Source organism: Scatophagus argus, chromosome 17 (genome assembly GCF_020382885.2).
Source record: "Scatophagus argus isolate fScaArg1 chromosome 17, fScaArg1.pri, whole genome shotgun sequence".
NCBI lineage: Eukaryota > Metazoa > Chordata > Actinopteri > Scatophagidae > Scatophagus > Scatophagus argus.
In genome coordinates this window covers 13,682,688-13,702,287 of record NC_058509.1, presented here as the reverse complement: position 1 = coordinate 13,702,287, position 19,600 = coordinate 13,682,688, and the positions used below count along the sequence as shown (strand labels likewise).

The following is a 19,600-nucleotide window of genomic DNA, read 5'->3' as shown; positions in this document are numbered from 1 at the left end:
GACTGATGGACGTTCTTTCTTCCCTCTTTACAACTCAAGTAAAAGACATTACAACAAGCCCACTTTATTCATAAAGATCTTTTCAGTACACTTGAAACGTCATCCTGACATTCTCACATGAAAAGGGCTGCGTTGGACACGTGACACACACACATTTGCCTTGTGATTACTGGGCATGTGCAATTTTTTTTTAAAGCCTGAATACAACACTGTCAGGGGTCACTTTGTAATGACAGAAAATAGACAAGCGATGACATGGAGCCCTGTGGACACACATATAAATGACACTCACTCGTCATGCGGACCTGCACACAAAGCAATGACTTTTTCTTCACAATTCTAATTTTAAAATGTGGAAGTACACAACAAAAGTGTCTGTAACTTAGTGTCCTGCAGTCTCTTTGTCCAGCTTCTTACGACAGTAAAATGTCATTGGTCCGCCATTTTGTCATCACCAAAGCATGAGGGAAGCAAACATGAGGGGGAGAAGGGGAGGGGTCACGACAGTTACTCCACAGATCTCTCCACGACTTATATCATTTTCATATGTACAGTACATTCAGAATAAAGCCTTATTTAGTGCAGATACATGAAAACGTAGTGCTGTTTTTCTTTAAACCATCTGACGTCTTTGCAAAACGCTATCATACGTACAGTAGTACTGTAGTATGGATGAAATCACTTTCCACTCAAGTCCATAAAATCTCCACCACACCATTCCTCAGTGATATATATATACAGATGAGTCTTTTAAGACATCACATATTCAGAGCTCGCTTTGCATTTACACTGAGGAAAAAAAAAGTCTTTTCTTGTTTGCCTTTCTGTGATCTTTGAATCGTGGACAGAAGAAAAGATGAAGCTGTGTTTGCTGCTTTATCACAACAGAATCCTATTTGTAAAGAAATCTTCAAGGTAATTAAAGTACAGAAATGTTTCCATCAAAGCCCTGGTTCAAGCTGCTGCTACAATTCACTTCAATACATTTAGCTCAACCTGCTGTCATTTTGAACTGATTTGAATGCGGAATAAATGCATGCGTTACCAGTGGTGCTTTAGGATGAGCATAAAAACGATACAAAAAAGTAATCGGGAGTGTCGATGATCTTTTCACCTATGGTGTGTTGAGGTGAAAGCTACCCTAATTAATAAACACCTTGGTGGAGTAGCCACCAAATGACAAACTTCTTTTAAAAGTGGACTACATTCTTTCTAAGATTGCAAAAAGTGCTAATGATTATATATTAACAAGACAACATAGCTGAACTAAATCAAAATGAACTAACAGCTGACAACCCATTCACTCATACAGCAGGTCAGAATTCTAGGTTTACCCTCTACATCCTTCATTCAATCTGCTCAAAGTTGAGCACGTGGCCATCAAAGTGCGTGAGGACGTGCCTCTCGAAGAGCTGCTGCTGACAGTTAAGGGGGAACTGCTCGGAGCAGACGGGGCAGACCTTCCAGTGGCTTTCCACATGCTGCTCGAAGCTGCGCTGCTCAAAGTGGGGAGGGAAGATCACCTCGCATAACGGGCAGCGCTTGTTAACGTCGCTCCTGGAGAAAGAAGAGGAGAGGGTAGTGGTGGAGACGGGTGACACAGGGGGAGACACAGGTGTCGGTGTGCGCCGACTTATTCTGTGTGTTATTCCATTCGGTTAAAAGTGGACTATGGATGTGTTCTACATGTGGCCTGCACATGTTGGGGATGTGCATACATACATATGCATGCACGTATATAAGTAGGCTGTCAAAAGTATACACACTTTTTCAATACCGCATGTTTAAAAGTACCAAATCTATCTTAAACACCCCCAAAAAAAGCAGTTTTAATATTTTTTATTGCCAAAAAAATACACTGCTATTGAGAGAGGTAAGAAGCATTGAGCATCATTTATTATTAGTTTTTTTATTGATTGATTTATTTGATTATTACATTATCTGTGTAAAATAAAAAACTCAAACAACCGGTTGTATCTCATTTGTTTATCCTATCCCTGACCAATGATAAAGACAACAAGTGATGGTTTTATGGGGCTCCATGTGATGGACAAATGTGACAGTTTGACAAGAAAGTGAAAGCATCTTTCCTAAAATGTCAAGCTGGGAGGGTAAAACATGCAAACATAGTGATTGAGTAATGATGACTTTGGAAGTCATAAATGCGCAGATTTACAGCAGTGTCACGTATTTAGATGCGTGCGAATGAAAATGAAACCCTTGGATAAAACATCCTTCTGAAAAGTACCTGTTACTGCATGAGGTCACCTACAGGCCAAACAGAGTGGGGTTTTCATTTTCATTTTTTCATACCCAGCTTGCTTGACTCATCACTGACACCAAGGCTGACTGACTTACTGGGAGAAGACATCCCTCAATAACCTCTCGTTGCATCTGCTTTTTATTACTCTCTTCGTCTTTTCTTGTATAGTCTGATTTCTTCACCGCATGTTTTTAAAAAGTCTATTCAAGTCATTTCTTATTTGTGCAGGCTGAAACATTACCTGGAGTCAAAGCAGAAGCTGCTCCTGGTTTCACTACGTCTACTGGACTGATGATCACAGGATAGCTGAGCCCCATCGGCAGCCTATAAAACACAAACACACTCAAAAGGTTGGAAGATGATGGTCATTTATTTGCCCTCAGAGCCCTTTTACTAAAAAAGTAGAAATGTGTTGAAAGGCACAAGACATAAGAGTGTAGATATGTGTTGTTATGTTTCTATTTAAAGAACATACACTAAACTCTGCTGACTAATCTTTATTTTCAGTGCTCCCAAACAACCAAAGATAAAATCTGACAGACATAAACTGATCTTCCTTCAGTCCCTTTGCAAAATCTCCCCTAATTACTCTCCAAGCCATTGTTATCTTCATCTCTCTGGAGCTCTGAGGGAGTGACGTTAATTAGAGCTTTATGCAAATGAGTTCAAAGCTTCATCCTTTAAGGGCAAGCTACTAATTCCCTTTATGCAGCAAGGAGGCGCACAGAGACGCGGAGAGAGGGATTACGGTGAAAACACAAAGCGAAGGCGAGAAGGCTGGCACTGGGATCACAGTTAGCTGAGTAAAAGGATATCTGAACAAACTGCTGAACTGAGGTCAAAATGCCGTGATCAGTCATGGTTCTTTGGCCTTAAACATGTCAAATGAATATCACTTTTATTCATACATTTGTTCATATATTATATATGCATAACCCCGTTCGGTCTGGTTTGGTAGTTAGTTTGTATGCACTTACATTTCGTGGCTCCTGCGGTGGATGCTCCACGCTCTCTGGAGGAGTTGTGGTTCGGGAGGGCTGGATGCAGACCACCTCTTGGTCCCAGCCAGGTGCCCCAGGGCCTGGACTCGGAGGCGTGATTGGGGGTGCACAGGGAGGGGCACAAGGTGGGGCCTCAGGCGGAGGACGGGACATGTGCTCAGGAGACAACGCAACATCCACCCGGTCTAGAGAAGCAACAGTAACACACTGGCATGTTATTGTCCTACTTCAACAGCTGCAAAATTTAAGAGAAGAACGTGAAGTAATTGATGGGTTGGCATTCTGTATCTTCCCACCTCTTGTGGTGTCAGTGGAGTACGGATTGCCGTACTGCAGCTCAGCAGGCCTCTGTGGCACGAGAGGCGGAGGAGAGGGGTCCTGAGGGTATGGCATGGGGTAGCGGAGCACCATCGGCTGCCTCATCTCAGCGCCCTGGACGCCAGCTTCCTGCTCTCTCTGCCTGGACACGAAGCGCTGCAGCTCCTGGAGGTAAGAGAGGATCCATCCCTAAGTCTCACTGGACTACCTGTTGCTAACATGTTTTTAAACTGAAAAGTCCTGCTGCTCAGTATTCTAAGCTGCCTAAAAATCAAGACACACTAAAAAAAACGATGCCACTGAATAAACATGTTAGATCACACATCCTGCACACATATTCTCACAAGTTCTTTAAAACTATACATTGAATCTTTAAATTTTCACAGCGTACATATTTTTCCATTATGTTATATATTTCAGAATGAAGGAAGAGAGAGGGACTGAAGAGAACAGCTGTGAGAAAGAAAGTCAGTCACTGTTTCCAAGGCACATTTTCACTGTTTGAATCACACATGGACTAAGTATTTTCAGCTCAGAGTTAAGCCTCCCTCTACACTGTTTCTGCCCTTTGTGATTATATCTGAAGCAGGAGCATTAGTACCCTACTCATTACTGTAATGGGTGTCAGACTCTGGCTCCCTCTGCTCTGGGTTTGCTGATGGAAGCATTCGCCCTCTCCCTCTTCACGTCCCTCCTTCCTCTCGCCTCCCCCTGATCTCTTCTTCTGATGACTTCATTAGTGCACTGCTATGAGGTTTAACATTTAAACCAGGGTTGGGAAGGTGAAACAGACACGTCGCGTGGCATTTGCACTGTCTAATGGCACTGTACCCATGGGCGAAAGAAGCAAGTATAGATGTATTAATTAGTGGGTGGTGGGTTGTATGGAGAAGGGTGGAAATGGCTACAGAGAGAGCTAATACAGTGCACTGAGCCCATCATAATTGAATGTGGTGATACTGCAACAGACTTCAACTGAGAGTCTACATAATCTACATTTCTACTGTTGGAAGCTATAGGTTGAAATGCAAATTTCTGCAGTTTAAAACCAGGTGGCTTTTCAAAAATATACTATAACCTGTAATTCCTGTTTATTATCAATACCTGCATTGTTTTAACCGTGAAGTACTGATGTTTGAATAGTGTGCTGCTGCTTTACCTCCTGCAGCTGCTCCTTGTCTTTAAGGGCCTGAGCGAGGTTGCGTTTCAGCTCCATCACCTCAGTGGCTCGTTCTGCCATTTGCACCTACAGACACAGTAGCATCAGGACAGAGTTCATTATGAAACACTGTTATCATCATGTCAATTATCAATCAGATTTCCTTCAAAAGTGTCATGCTATCATTAATGTCCCTGCTTGGAACATAAAGGGGGTCATACTGAATTAGTACTGCAATGGCTTCATTACTGACTTTGGCTTATTTTTTAGACAAACTGATTAACTTTTTAGTCTGTAAAATTGCAAAAGTGCTAATGAAAAATGTTCAGAAAGGGGGAAAACTGTTTTTTTTTTTTCATTGACTCGTGTCAGTTTTTAACCAAACATACAAATCTCCATTAACTTTATCTTTTCCCATTGGAGTGACCTGACTCAGGACCTGCTGCTAGCCTCCAAAGGGGCAGGCACTGGTGACACCCACGTGACACAGATCCAGGAAATGACTCGTCAGTCAGCCATCTCATTTCTTAACTGTCTTGGGTAAAACATACTTTTTCCCATTGTCTTGTTTTTTCAGTCAGTCTAAAAAAATGTAATTTCCTGTCTCGTTGCTAATTATCTAATCATTTAGCAAACTAATTGTTTTAACCAAAATAAAAGGGCTCATTGCAGACTTGCTCTTCCCTTCTTTTCCCTGCTTTCAGGTTGGATTTCCACTCCATTTGTGTCAACTGACGAGGAAAAATATCAGCGCAGGCACACACAGGCAAACAAGTGAATATAATATTTGGTCAGTTGAGTTTTATTTAATCTGGCCGTCCTCAAATGAGTGGTGGTTACTGTAAAACACACAGCTAAAGCCACAAAGACAGGGTCCGTGTCCAGGGCAGGCAGGAGCAGACTGGAGGACTGTTGTAAATCTCTGAACTTTCTAACAGGTCCGACCCTGTGGGATGGTTTACATGACTAGTTGCCTTCTCTTCTTGCATTTCATCCCATTACAAAGATTCCAAATGCCCTCCTCTTGCGGTTTCTCTTTCTGCTTCATGTCTGTCTGTCTAGCCTGCTTTTTTCACTCCTAAATTCTGTTCCCGTGATTCTCTTTCATCTCCTTTTTGTCCTCACTCACTCTCCACCTCTTTCATGAATTTACGGCGCAGCATTAGGGGGTTAAGTTCAGGTGAAGGGATTCTGCAACAGAGTATCTCTCCCTCTCTCCCTGTATATTCCTCTCCCTTGCTCTCCCTCCCTCCCTCCATCCACTGGGCGGCTGATGTAAACAGCCGTAAAGCATGGTGATCTGCGGCTGACTCTCTTGTCAGTCTCCGGGGCCATTAAGAGAGGCTCAGGGCCCGGGCACTCGTCTCAGACAGGAGACTCTATCAAAGACAGGGGAAAGCCTTATTTACAACGCCGATAAACACACACTCACTCATGGAGATTAAATGCCGGTACGTTCTTTGGCGGACGTTCACACGCAAGATGCAGTTCAATCACACACTCGTACCACACACATTGGCTCATGTGTGGCAGTAATTACGTGTGCGTGCACAGCGTAACTCACTTACTCTGGTTAATGCACGCTCACGTAAACACTACGAATATCTGCTACTCTGTGACCACAAGCTACAACCCCTTGCCCTGACTCAGCAATCTGATGATTCTTCTTAAAAAACATGCCTCATTATTTTCTGTGTTATCAGATCAGACATTTTGTACAGCATACAAATTACCACATTAATTTATTAGAAAAGTATTTAACATTAATTTTCAGAATAAATACATCAGTAATTTACCGAGCAAAACTGAATAAAAATGCCAAACTTTAACAGGTTGCAACATCTCACAGGGGAGGATTTGTTGCTTTTCTCTCTTTTTTAATGTTGTAAATGGTTCGGTTTCTTCACAGTTGTTTGGACATAATAAACATTATATTTGAAGATGACACCCTGAATCTGTTTTGTGACATTTTCTGATCTAAACGGACATCTAAATAGCCGACTGTGATTAGTACCGTGCACTCTTTACAGCAAGATTGATTCACAAACCAATTCAGAAATATGCAACAGGTTAAATCAAAATAAAGAACAAAATAATGTCTCTTAGATGAGACAAAACAAACTGTATAACATATCCATTTTGAATGGATTTTATTGAATTTTAAAAGATTGGATTTCTTTGCATTTGTAATCACATCAAGCACAATTCAATTTAATGGAAAATTGACTTAAAGGGGAGAAAAGGGATTAAAGAACAATCCGATGCACTACAAAAGTGTGTGTGCAATCAGGATAATGAAAAACAGAATGGCTCTACACTGTAACATAGGTGTTGTTTTAACTTCAGGGCTTATATTCAACCACTGACCACTGGGAGAGCATTGGTCCTCCATATTTCCAGCCACTCTGTGAGTGTGTGTGTCTTACTCTGAATCGTTCCTCCTCGTCGGCCAGCCGCTGCTTGAGGGTCTCATTGATCGCACACTGCTCCCTCCACTTTTCCTCCATCATTGCCAGCTCCTCCTCCACAGAGCGAGTCTGTTCCTTCTCCGTCTCCCCCATGCTCCTCCCCTCTGCCACCAGCAGCACTTGCTCCTCCACAACATCCTTCATTTCCTTGACTCCCTCCTTCCCTGACAATTCCACGCCGCTGCTCTCTTGGCCACTTGACCTCTCGCTCTCCACCTCCACCCAGCTTGTCATCCTCAGGCTCTCCTCCGGCAGGCTGTCATCCTTCTTCTCCTCTGTCTCTCCGTCTACTTTCTGTCCATTCTCTGCTTGGTTTGCTTCCCCCCCAGCCTCCGCCTCGGCCCTCTGCTTTGGCATTTTCTCTCTCTGCCTCTCCTCCTTCTCTGTGCTTGTGTATGCATTGGCAAGTGTGGGTTCCCTGTTATTAAGTTCTGGAGTGATTGTCACCTCCGCAGCTTCTTGAAGTGCTACAGAAGCTATATTTCCTGCAAAAATTCACAGTAAGAGCAGAACACAGATGATTACAGAAGGACTGTCTTTGAATCAGGTATTAACATTTAGAATTATGTGCTAATAGATATTTTGGTACAATCACTTTTTATTTTCCATAAAACAACAAACAAACAGTAATAAAAGACAGGGAAAAAAAACATTAGGAGTGCGTGGGAGGTTTTATATTTTTTGGAATCGTCTGCTTTTTTTTTCTTTTCTTTTTTTTCACTTCCTCCATTTCCCCAAAACTTTGCATCAGTCTGTTGCTTTAAGTTGTGTTATTGTGTCGAAGCAGAGAGAGTGACAGCAACAGAGCTTTGTCCAGTCAAGTTAAAGCAAGTCAAGTTAAAGTAATACTTTCTGCTCATTACGTCATGCCATTGCAATGCCTTACTGTTAGTGGTTATTCTTGTACTGCTACCTTTTCATCTGCATGATGCAATGCTTATTACATCTGTTTTTGTAACTACTTCAAGCATTTATCTTGCATCAAATTTTAAGAGAACTTCATAAATTTACCCAGTTGTTTTTAAAAACAATATAGCAACATGCATATATAAGTGTGTGTGTACCTGCTGTTGGTGACTCAGGACTAGGGGTCAGTGGTTCCTGTGTTGTCTCAGTGGATGCATTTCTCTTTGGCTCCTGTGAAAGTAAACACAACAAAAATAAAGACGCATAAAAAAAATGCATTTCCGACTGTGTGTATTTATTTTCCAGCCCTTACTTGTTGTTGTTAATTTAACTTCACAGAACTCACCCCCTGTGATTCAGTTGTGTTTAATTTGGCCACCTGCCTGCGGAGGCGTTGACACTCCCGATACTTCTCCTTGTAGTGCTCAGCCGCCATGTGAAGACGCAGCTTCAGCTCCTCCACCTCTCTCTGCAGCTCAGCCTCTGCCTCTGAGACCACCAGCATGCTAGGTGTCATCTCCCCGCTGGTCCCAACACCCTGGGAGAGAGGGATATTAAGAGGAAATGCTGTAAAACAATGTGAAAATCCCTACAGGAAAGATTTCCATAATTTGCTTGAGAATTCCAACATTCTCAAGACCTGTCATAGCACAGAAAATGAAAGCCTCAGACAAAGAATGCGGAAGTCGGACACTGACCACTTCCTTCTGTGCAGCGCTCCTTACACGGTCTAGTTGGCTCTCCATGCGTTGGCACTCAGCCTGTGCATCAGCTAGACTGGCACGGAGCTTGTCGGCTTCCAAACGGGCACGGTACAGCTCGGCCATCGTGTGGTCACGGGAGCTGGCTGAGTCGCGGAGCTCCGAGGCCAGCAGGGAGGCCTGCTGTCGGGATGCCTGGAGCTGCTCCTCTGCCTGACGGAGGTGCTCACGCACACGGGCCAGCTCTGCCTAAAGACATAAAAAGGAGAAAAAAATTAGATGGACTTATTTCATCCGGACACATACATAAGGGTGCAATATGCATGCAATGCTCCCACGCCAAGATAACAGACAACTTACTTAATTGTGTTAACATTGCAGTTATACAGATAGTTGGGTTGATCCTAGCAGTAACAAACAACCACCCTTACCTTGTCAGCTTTGTGTGCCAGCAGCTCTTTCTCCAGGCTGTCCCGCTGGGCAACACAGGCCCTGAGCCTCTCCAGCTCCTCCTGAAACTGGGCAATAGTCACCTCCCGGTTCAGCTCCACCGCCTTCAGCATCTGCAGCTCTGCACTCAGCTTAGTGTTCTCCAGCTCTGTGCTGCGCAGGTGGGCCTGCACACAGATGCAAAGGTCAGAACAATGACACAGGCTTGGTTAGTAAAAATGCACCTTTCCTTTATCCAGCATTTTAGCTACGAAAAGCTTTGTCCTACCTTGTAGAGGTCTCTCTCATCCTTCTCATTCTTCAGCTGGCTCTCCAGGCTGTCTCTCTCTGCTGTCAGCTTCTTCAGACGGTCACGCAGACTATGACATAAAATGATGAAATAAATTTTGTAAAGGTTTCTTCTTCAAACCAATTCATCGACATTATTGTATTCTAATTCTGTTCAGTAACCAGGTGGACAACTTCAGAGGACATTTCTAATTATAGTAAGTGTGTGCACAAGTTCTCAATGAACAGCATCCCATTGAATGTCAGCAAAATATGTTTTTGCCAACAAATTTGTGCAGCGTCAGGAAGGTGTCGACTCAATTTAATCATTGTATTTGAAGCTGTGGTTTGTGCTTTGCATTATTTTCCACACCCAGTGCAGACAAGTGAAATGACAAAGATGTTGAAGAAGCAGAGGACAGGCAAGAAGTTCTCCTCAAATACATTCATTTTAATGGTCATGTCCTCACAGAAATGGATGAGTTTGGATGATTGACGGTCACATGTTCCACTCACCAATCAATCTCCGTCTCCTTTTGCAGGCCTCTCTGGGTGACTCCCAGCAGGTCCTCCTCCAGCTGGCGGACGCGGTCCGTGGCCTCTGTCAGCCTCCTCCTCACCTCCTCCCTCTCCTCTGACAGGCCCTGCGATGAGCGCAGCAGCTCCTGCGGGACAGAGAGGCAGCTGTGGATCACGATGACAGAAGTGACAGTCGATCACAGCAGCTGAATCAACGCGCGGAACTTGGCAGAGGACAAAAAGCGCTGGAGTAAGTATGCAATACTCTTGATTAATTACAGATGGTAAGATTTCCTGTGACGTGTGAAGGTCGTGTTGCATATGTAGTACATACTATACACTAAGACTTGCACTATTACGTGCAAGCGATATTATAGTGACAAATATTATAGTAATAAGGAGATATTAAGATATTGTGATTCGTGTATTAATTAATTTTCTAGATCTTGTTCCATTAATTTAGAAAATAATTGTTAATCTTAAACCGCTCTCCTTTCTGCATCAAACTTCTATAACCTATAACTTATACTGCTGTAACATGTGAATTTATCCTCTGGGTTTCAGTAGCAGTTTATCTCATCAATCACAAATCACTCAATATCTTACAGAAATGTTCAAATTAAGCAGTAACAATACATTGTGAATGCAGGAAGGAATAACCTGTCTAGTATCAGTGAACTCCTTTAAACAAATTCCTGCTAACAAATCATGTGAGGGCTGTTTTCTCCAATGTGGTTCCTCCATGTGGTGGGCCTGCTGAGGAAATGCTCTGTTTGAACTTGCTGCACATCAGCAGTGAAGGACATTAAATCATACATAGCTAATATTGCTTGTGACAGAACAACATACCTCTGCACACACCCTCCTTTCTATTTGTAGCATGCACACATACTCACACGAAAGATTCGGAAAGTCGAACACACAGGCACACTTTCAAGGACATATGGGAGACAGAAGAGTACATCTGAAAAGAGTGCACATGCACCAATACATACTCCGGCCTGTCTCTTTCTGGGCTCGGCTCTGCGTAGATTACTGTATGATTTTTACGGCCAGAGTTTGGGAAGCACTTTAGCAGTGCATAAAGACCTTATAAAAAGTGTAGTCGTAAAATTAGCAGCCACAAAATATGTACTTATTTTTTCATGTCGAACTTTTCATCAGTGCTAAAGCACCGACTGTAAACGCTCTACAAAAGAGAGACACACACCTTCTCACACAAGTCGTATAGCTACAGATGGACATGCCTGTTGAATGAAAAGCAGCACAGTAATAACACTGTGCGTGTGTGTATTACCACGTAATTTATGGCGATTTTGTCCTTCTTTTTTAAAAAAAAAAAAAAAAAACAGTGCAGTGGTCTAACTCAAAGCAGCCTGCTCTCAATCTGGGCCTAAACCAGAGGGCTGCACTAGGGGGCGATAAGAGACTGGATTCAAACTCACAAACCTCTTGACAAGTTCCAAGCCCCCCACCCCGCACCCTCCTTGCCTTCTGCCACCACCCTCTCTGCTTTCATTGAGATTCCTTGAGTTGACTGTAAGGCATGTGTGTCAAGTTACTGCTTATCAAATGAGCAACTCATAAAACACTGAAATCAAAAATGTGACTCATCTTGGTGAATGAGTGAATGGGGAGGGCAGAGGGTAAAACAGCAGATATATGGAAAGGTAGAAATTCTTATATTTTTCCAATTTGTTTAATTTAATTTTTTTAATTTTTTTCCCAAATGTATTTGTGTTCACCTTGCTTTAGCCAAATAACTGGTTGAAAACCGGGAGAGAGAACAAGAGACGGGGGAGAAAATAGACAGTGAGAGAGCAGCGGCCACTGGAATCGCGTGACTGAGTGGTGTTTGTCCCTGAGGCTGGGCAGGGCTCTTTTTTTTTTTTTTTTTTCAGGCAGGCGGTTTTGCGGACTACCCTCCTCTCATTCCACACACAGACTAAAAGGGTTTTGCGAGCGGGTGGCATAATGAGTGTGTTTGTGTTTGTGTGCGCGCTTGTGCATGTGTGAATGCACATTAGAGGGGGCCCTCTGGTGTGGAACCTGAATGTGAGAGTGAAGGGGGGCAGTTTGTGTACGGACTTGAGCGTCTGTGCGTGTGTGTGTTTGACGTCATGTTTGTTCATTCTGTGGTTGCGATGGCATCGTCCCTGACGCCAGATGCCCAAGAAAACTGTGTTCCAATTCCGTTCTGGCCCACTGAGTCAAGTCGTTAAAGAAGGAGAGAAAGACTGGCGTGCACGCCTACACACAAACACACGCAGACGGGTGCATGCAGCTCTTTGTGTGTCCTTCAAACATGGACAAAGATTATTCATAAATTCGGGCCTTTGAAGTTTTCAGACCTGTGATCACTGGTGAGGAACTGGCTCCACACACACACACGTGCAAACAAAGTTTATGTATACACTCACTCCTACACATGTACACACACCCACACACTTACACACACACCGAAACGCACCTTATGTCTCAATACTGTTATTGGACTCTTTTTTTGTGTTAGCTGCAAAGTACATTTTTTTCCCCAATTTTCAGAATTAGTGAAAGAATAAATTCACTTTTTTTCAGTTGACTTAAACATTGATTTTTCAGTCTATTATTGTTCACTACATGATGATGAACATCTGTGGTGGAGCTGTTAATCACAGAGTTGCATAAATGCATTTTAATTAGTAACAATAAACTTTAATTATATAAAATGCATTCACAAACTACATCTACCATCCTAAATCCTAAAAAAACAAAAAAAAAAAACAAAACAGAATTTCTCTCTTGGTGAATCACCATCACTCTCTCTGACCTGGTTGTGTGTGCGCAGCAGGCAGCACGTCTCCCTCTCCTGCTCCCTCTCTCTGGCCAGTCGTTTCTGCTCCTCCTGCAGCTGCTGCTTCTCCTCCTGGAGGAGACGCATGGCCTTCAGCAGCTCCCTGCGCTCATGCTGCGCCTCCTCCACATGCTGCCAGGCATGAGGTAAGTTATGGGTAAAGAGAAAAAAGATGGCAATGGAAACTACCCCTTGGTGTTCCTGTCACTTATTTTTCTAAGTTTTATTACAGTTAGCGTCATTCTGAAAACAACAGAAAAAAGTTGCGAAAGGTACAACCATCCAGTGTTTTACATAAAATTCATTTTGTGCTCTATGATATGCTATGTGTTGTATTATACGTCACAGTGACGAAAAGAACAGAACCTTTGGATCTGGTTTGCTATGGGACACTTTCAATGGGGGGCCGAGCCCCAGAAATAAGCCAACATTAAGAAAGAAATATCTTCATGTCACATGGCATACCTCTAACAGGCCAGTCTTGGTGGTGACAACCAATATGTCTGAGTTGCTGTCATCCTCGGTAACAGTCAGCAGCTCTTCAGTGGGTGTGGCTGACCTGAACTGGAAGGGTGTGCTGGCTCCTCTAATGTCACCAGCATGTGTGACATAACAAAACTGGTAGAATTCTCCATCAGATCTAGGAACATAATAACCTACAAAGAGATAAGAGTAGGCATTTGTTATAAACTCAAAACTTATAACCTAAATTTAACTGGATACTCATTTAATGACGAAAGCCTGTTTTATTTAATCAGGTACAAAAGTATCCCTGGCAGAACATTTCTATAATATATACCTACAACTGTTCTGATTGAAAATGGAAAAAAACACACACACATTTATCAAAAATCATTCAGTATTTCCTGCCACATCATTTATGCTAACATTTCAAACAGCCCATAGCGGCACCATGTAAGCTTTCACTGGAGCACATCGTCTGCATGTTAGGCCTGGTTCTCTGGGATGGAGGAATGAGCACAGAACATCCAGCAGCCAACCGGTTTTACTGACTACTGACACAGCACAGCATGCTCTCATATTTTCACTGCGTAATATCTGACCGTTTCAGGCCCAGTAAAACCAGTTTGCAGGCCCTCAACCTGAGTATGTGTGTGTGTGGTTTGAGAGGTGCCCAGGTCCCAGGCCGCTGTTTGCGGTTGTGTTCCCTTATTAAATAAAAGTGCTGGTTTTTATATGCGCCGTAAAATGGAGGAGTTACTTTGGAAAACCCTGGGTCTGTATAGTGGTTTACGTAGCCTGTGTGTTTGTGTGTGTGTGTGTGTACCTTGAAACACCACAGTCCTGTGCACAGTGCTACCTGGTTCATAGTTTTCAGGCATAGGAGACCAAAGAAAGGTGTAGTAATCTCTGGCAGTGCTCCAACCCACCTGAGGATGTAAACCACAACAAAAATATTGATCCACAACAAAAAATAGTTTGCAACCAGACAGTGTAAATTCAAAGTATTCAAGATAAAAAAATCATTAATTTAGTATTTTGTTTCTATTAACTTACATTCTTATTAACCAGATGACATGCTATCATTTATCATCATTAGTTTTTTGGAAAACACACAAGCAGGATGGTTACATATTACAATATGTTGAAATCAAAAAATGGAAACATCTAAAAAGAATGCTTCCTCATTCTCCCACACACCTCCTCTTCATTCTCTCTGCTTTCCCTCAGTTCCTGCTCCTTTTGGCTCACACAAAATAGGGGCAGCAAAGGTGTGAGAATAGGAGCGTAAGCGTAGCTTTGTGTGCGTGGACATGTGTGTGTGTGTACACACGTGCAGACTCATGTGACAGCAGAAAACATGTGTGAAAGGGGAAAAAAAAATTAAGAACGAGGGAAGAAAAGGTGAAAATTTTACACAAAATGGCAAGGGAGATGTAATTCCATGGATTTCATGTGTTGTTAGGTGACAGATGATGAAAGGGAGTTGTGAACATCATAACTCAGGCCCTACATCGTAAATCTGTCGCACACAACCGCACACTCTCCATGTTTCGGCCACTCACACACACACTCACAAACACACACACACACACCTCATTTCAACTCCCATGCTTGATACATGTTTGTGACATTACATAACTGCATTTCAGCTGTGGATAACTCAACCACCTGTGGATGGGACTTTGTTACATTTTAAAAAATGAGGAAATGGACAGCTGCCACATAACAATAATATAATATTACATGTTTAGACAGTCCTTTGACTGTGATATACTGGAAATTACAGGATGCACCACACACTGGGAGGGGTTACTTACTTTTGTTGAATTTTAAATTAGTTGTAATTTTTAAAGATGAAATAATAACATGTCAGTAAATTTTAACCATGTTCACATAAAACCATTTCTGCAGTTAAATGTTTAAGCAAACAACAATCAAATTTACAGTTAAATGAATTTAAGTAAAAAAAATCCAGGAAAATATAAGAATAGCCAAACAAACAGTAAATCAACTGAGCTACTGAAAACATTTGTCAAATGTCTGTTTTGATAATGCTGTTGCATGATACCTAATTGTAGTGTTTGCGTTATCAGCCCATTACCCTGAGTATAATGCTATTTCAAATACATGGTAATTGTCAGTGTGAAAAATGGGCCAAGAACATTCTTTCCACATCCAATAGCATCTCAGCGACAGGCTTGGCTGTGGTGGACTCCTGCCAAGTTTTTTTGTGCGCTCACGTGTGTTTGCTTAAGAGAGAACAGACATAAATAATTTTGCTAATTGCAGAGTGAAGTTGACTGACATTTGGTTAGGTATGGTGTGGCATTCCAACACGGGAGTGATGTGATAAAATAATCACAGGCAAAGGTGCTATCAATCATTCAGCCAAGGTGTGAGGGAACAGCACGATGACACGTTAATTATACACTAACACAACGGGTTTCTCCCTGCCGCCCGAACAAACATGCCACAACTAAAAACCTCCATGGGGCATTTTTAGGGAGTTGTGTATGTGTGTGTGCATGTATGTGTCAGCCGTCAAACTAAAACTAAACTAAACCTTGCTTTTACTGGATAAACAAAGAAAAATCAACAAAGCAATTTATCAGTAATGTAGGGACAAAGCTGTCACCATGCTGGAAAACATAAGAAAACTTGTCTAGCTTGATTAGTGTATACTGTGTTGATGTTTACTGTGTACACATTGCATGTTAGCACAGTATGAGTGCAACACCATCTAGGAGCAAGTTTGTTATACCATACACTTATTAGTATTCTGTGAACATTTTCAGCCACTAGGGGGTGTCTGTGCACAACTCAAACGAAGAGTATGTTCAGTCTGAGTCATCCTCACAGCAAGTCAGCTTTATTACTCAGTCTCTCTCTCTCTCTCTGAAACAGGTGACGCCTATAGATGAGAAAGGTAAGGGAGGTAAGGGGGGTAAGGGGGGTAAGGGGGGGATGCTCTTCACCTGAGTCATCTCTGCACAAAGGCTTTGCCCCTGGGAGGCAAAAAAAAAACTGGCATGACAGAAGACTTCATTTTCATCAACATGTTGATTAATGGTGCTCAATGGGAAAGTCATATGTAATTTATCATTTTTAATAATGCACTAGCCTGTTGATTTTGACATTAGTCCCAAAACAACCTGTCTAATTTAAAGCCAAAACATAAGATTGATTATAATTTGTGTAGTGGAGTGACTTCATTTCCCTTATAATCAAAGCTGATGATCATTATTTGTAAAAGCATGCATAAATACTGACCTCTTGCATGCATGCCCCACTGACAAAAAGAAGAGCTCATCAAAGAGTTGAATGCTTTATTCTAATAGCATACAGATATACATTGCTATGATTTTGCCAGAATTGAATAGACAATTATCTCCACGAAAACACAAAAAGACAGACATCTATATCAAAAGGATTAAAGAAGTGCAATCTGCTCGCTTAATGACGTGAAGCACCAACCATCAAACAAGTTTCATTAGCGTGGATTACAACAATTAAATTTTCCAATTGACTTTTTTCCATATAAACCCAGCATCTTTATTCCTTTTTAATTGAGCTGGTGGATTTGAAGTCAGTTCTTAAACAACAATAAAATGTTTGTCTTTTGACTTTACGAGACATTAAGTTTCCTAGTTCACATTTCCTGTTAATTACGTGTGAGATTTGATGGCCTTGATAAAAGAGTAAAGCGGAGGTTGGTTAACAGGAAGCAGAGAAAAGACTGATGGAAAGACAGAGGGGAACGAACAAGTGAAGTGGAGGGGGGGGGGGGGGGGGGGGGGGTCCCTAATAAGAATCAGAGTGGTTCATAAAGAGCACCAAATGTTTGCCCCCCAGCGAGACCTACTGCAACCAGCCCACCGTGCATACTCTTCCTCTTTCTGCAAGCAGAGCAACCACACCAAAGCTTGTGGTGAGGTATCAGGCAAGTAAGGAAGAGCTCAACTGTTAGTGTCAAGGCAGATGTATGTGTTAACGTGCCAACTGCAAACCAATGGTCAATTAATAAAACCCTAACACATAATCCATGTCACAAACACTTATGTAATGGGCTGGGGACAGTTCCTGTTTCTCATGACCTCTTTGTAACAGAAATGATTCAGTTTAATAAAAATCTGGTCCTTAAGAGATCATGCCAGATGATATCTGTGTAACAACTGAGATGTGCGTGATATACCTTGAAGATGCCCACCCAGTCTTTGGGGTGGGGAACAATGTAAGGGGTCAGGGTGTAGCGACACTCCAGGGGTGCCTGGGGCAGGAAACTCTTCCCCACATTCTGGAAGATGACGTGGGCAAAGTTGGATGTTTCCATGATGCTGACGCTGCTGCCCGGTGACGTGTCCACCACCTGGAATGATGACATTGTATCCTGTTGGTCACTTCATTTGTCTGTGAGACAAAAAAGCAAACAACAGAGAAGTTGATTGTCAACTTATATATGTACATAGCACATACCCACCTCCAGGCAGGAATATTCCCATTTAAAAACAAGGATGTAAGGACATAGCGCGTTGCAAAGTCCTTGGAGGCAGCTTTGTGATTTTAGGATGTATGAATAAAACTGACTTGACTCATCTTGCAGAGTATAACATTCTACCAATCATGTGACAACATTTCTTGTGATCTGTAAAGTTTTCTGCTCAAAGAAAAGTTTTTTTTTCACAACTTTGGCCTTTATTACAATGCTTTCATACAAGCAACATCTGGTGAGCTGTCTAAAATAGCTAAAATAGCCTCAAGCCTGGGAAAAAGGTCCATCTTAGGGATGACCTACAGAACTTTCTGAAGGGTTATGAAACAGATATGTATGATTTAGAATTCAAGACTTTTACTTCAACTGAAGTAAAATAAGTATTATATAATACAAATGTCCTATATAAACAAAATGATTTTACTTGTCAATTGACTGGTCATGGTGAGAAAGAAGTACTTGACCTGTTTAAACTGTGGCATTATGTGTCTTCTGTGGCTTTATTGGACTTATAGTATCCAGCGTGTTTGGAGCCACACACTAAAGACTAAAAGTCAACATAGGATGAGGCTCAATGCAGCCTACGTTTTGACTATTCTTTAAATTTGTCTCTTGAAATTACCTGCAATTTATGAAACTGCACAACTAAACTGCTGGAGCGCACCTTTGAGTAAATTACGCTTCCACCAAATTAAATACCTAACTGGTGTGGTTAAAGCAGATGTAGAGCAGTCTACAAAGACACCATCACACCACTGTGACTAAGCACCTTACAGTAAGGTGCAGTAAGGCACACAACTCCTAACTGTCCAGACTGAGCCTGTAGTGCTTGTGTTCAGAGGCAGAGGAAGAGCAGGTGTGGATGTGTGCAGCTGCTTAAAATTGCTGCAACCGCTTTGCATCACTATCAACCTTTCATCTTTTCCTGGCTGAGAATAAAGCTCAAACATAACAAAACCAATGCTTGACTTTTCAGCAAAGTGAAACTGACTAAGTCATAATGGATGCTCGATTCAGCTAACCAGCTAACGTACCATCGTCTATACACTGAACCACAGAGACCAACACTTAGTACATGTTTAACGACGCATCTAACGCACCACTGTGCCATATGAAACCAAACCAGATAGCCAGAAGATAATCTTATTTACGGTGGCTAAGCAGCTAACATTAGCTTGTGAACAGGCCATGTCGTGTCAAGTCACTGGCTAGCTAAACATTATCCTAGTCGGTTAGCGAGCTTGCTGACACAAGACAGAAGAATAACAGGTGTTCATGTAGGTTGAAATTGAAAGAGTACCCTTTTCATATGAATTCCATTTGCGAAAAAGAGGCAATTTCTGCCGGACAGGCCGATGTTTTTGCCACTGTCCCCGTTGTTGTCAAAGCTCTGACGATGTTGCGTCTCTTCCTGAAAGAGCAAATGATGCAGAACTTCCGGGATGCTGAGCAGTACCAAAGATGCTGAGGATGCTCTGTGAGGGAAAGCGTGTGTTTCGACAACGGTGGTGAACTCTGATAATTATTTAAGTTACTTAAATCAGTTTACAAATTCAATCTCCTTGCGTTATCGATTTGCATCATTGCTGACTTAAAACACAATCATAGGGTAACTGTGGAGATCTTCTGAAGTCTCTAACTATGTGCCATTCGTTGTATATTAAAATATATACAGTACAGCAAATTTTATTTTTGTTAAATTAATTGATTTCGCGCTTATTTTAATTTAGTATGAATACTACACTCATAGAGGCAGCTAAA

The 19,600-nt window shown here is 42.0% G+C and overlaps 1 protein-coding gene across 3 annotated transcripts; it reads right to left on the bottom strand.

The window, feature by feature from the left end:
- Positions 1-48: 48 nt before the first annotated feature.
- tax1bp1a (Tax1 (human T-cell leukemia virus type I) binding protein 1a) lies at positions 49-19,520 on the bottom strand. 3 transcript variants are annotated; one of them, XM_046416748.1, is made up of 17 exons: positions 19,140-19,520; positions 17,543-17,757; positions 14,174-14,276; positions 13,351-13,541; positions 12,862-13,017; positions 10,050-10,198; positions 9,535-9,625; positions 9,248-9,433; positions 8,841-9,065; positions 8,462-8,653; positions 8,274-8,346; positions 7,168-7,694; positions 4,742-4,828; positions 3,561-3,747; positions 3,241-3,449; positions 2,505-2,587; positions 49-1,557 (listed from the first exon to the last, which is right to left on the bottom strand). In XM_046416748.1, exons 2-17 carry the CDS (start codon positions 17,729-17,731, stop codon positions 1,347-1,349), a joined length of 2,859 nt encoding a protein of 952 aa, XP_046272704.1. In that variant the 5' UTR covers positions 17,732-17,757; positions 19,140-19,520; the 3' UTR covers positions 49-1,346. The 3 variants fall into 3 exon arrangements, with proteins under 3 accessions (XP_046272704.1, XP_046272703.1, XP_046272702.1); XM_046416747.1 differs by having other exon boundaries at positions 8,814-9,065; positions 17,543-17,716; XM_046416746.1 differs by having other exon boundaries at positions 8,814-9,065; positions 19,140-19,517.
- Between the last annotated feature and the right edge of the window lie 80 nt (positions 19,521-19,600).

Coding starts and splice junctions, on each gene's coding strand:
- tax1bp1a (XM_046416746.1), bottom strand. CDS start 17,731: ATGTCATCATTCCAGGTGGTGGACACGTCACCGGGCAGCAGCGTCAGC. Junction 9,626..10,049: donor AAGGAGACGGAGATTGATTG/GTGAGTGGAACA, acceptor TTTATGTCATAG/TCTGCGTGACCGTCTGAAGA. Junction 4,829..7,167: donor ACGAGGAGGAACGATTCAGA/GTAAGACACACA, acceptor CTGTGTCTGTAG/GTGCAAATGGCAGAACGAGC.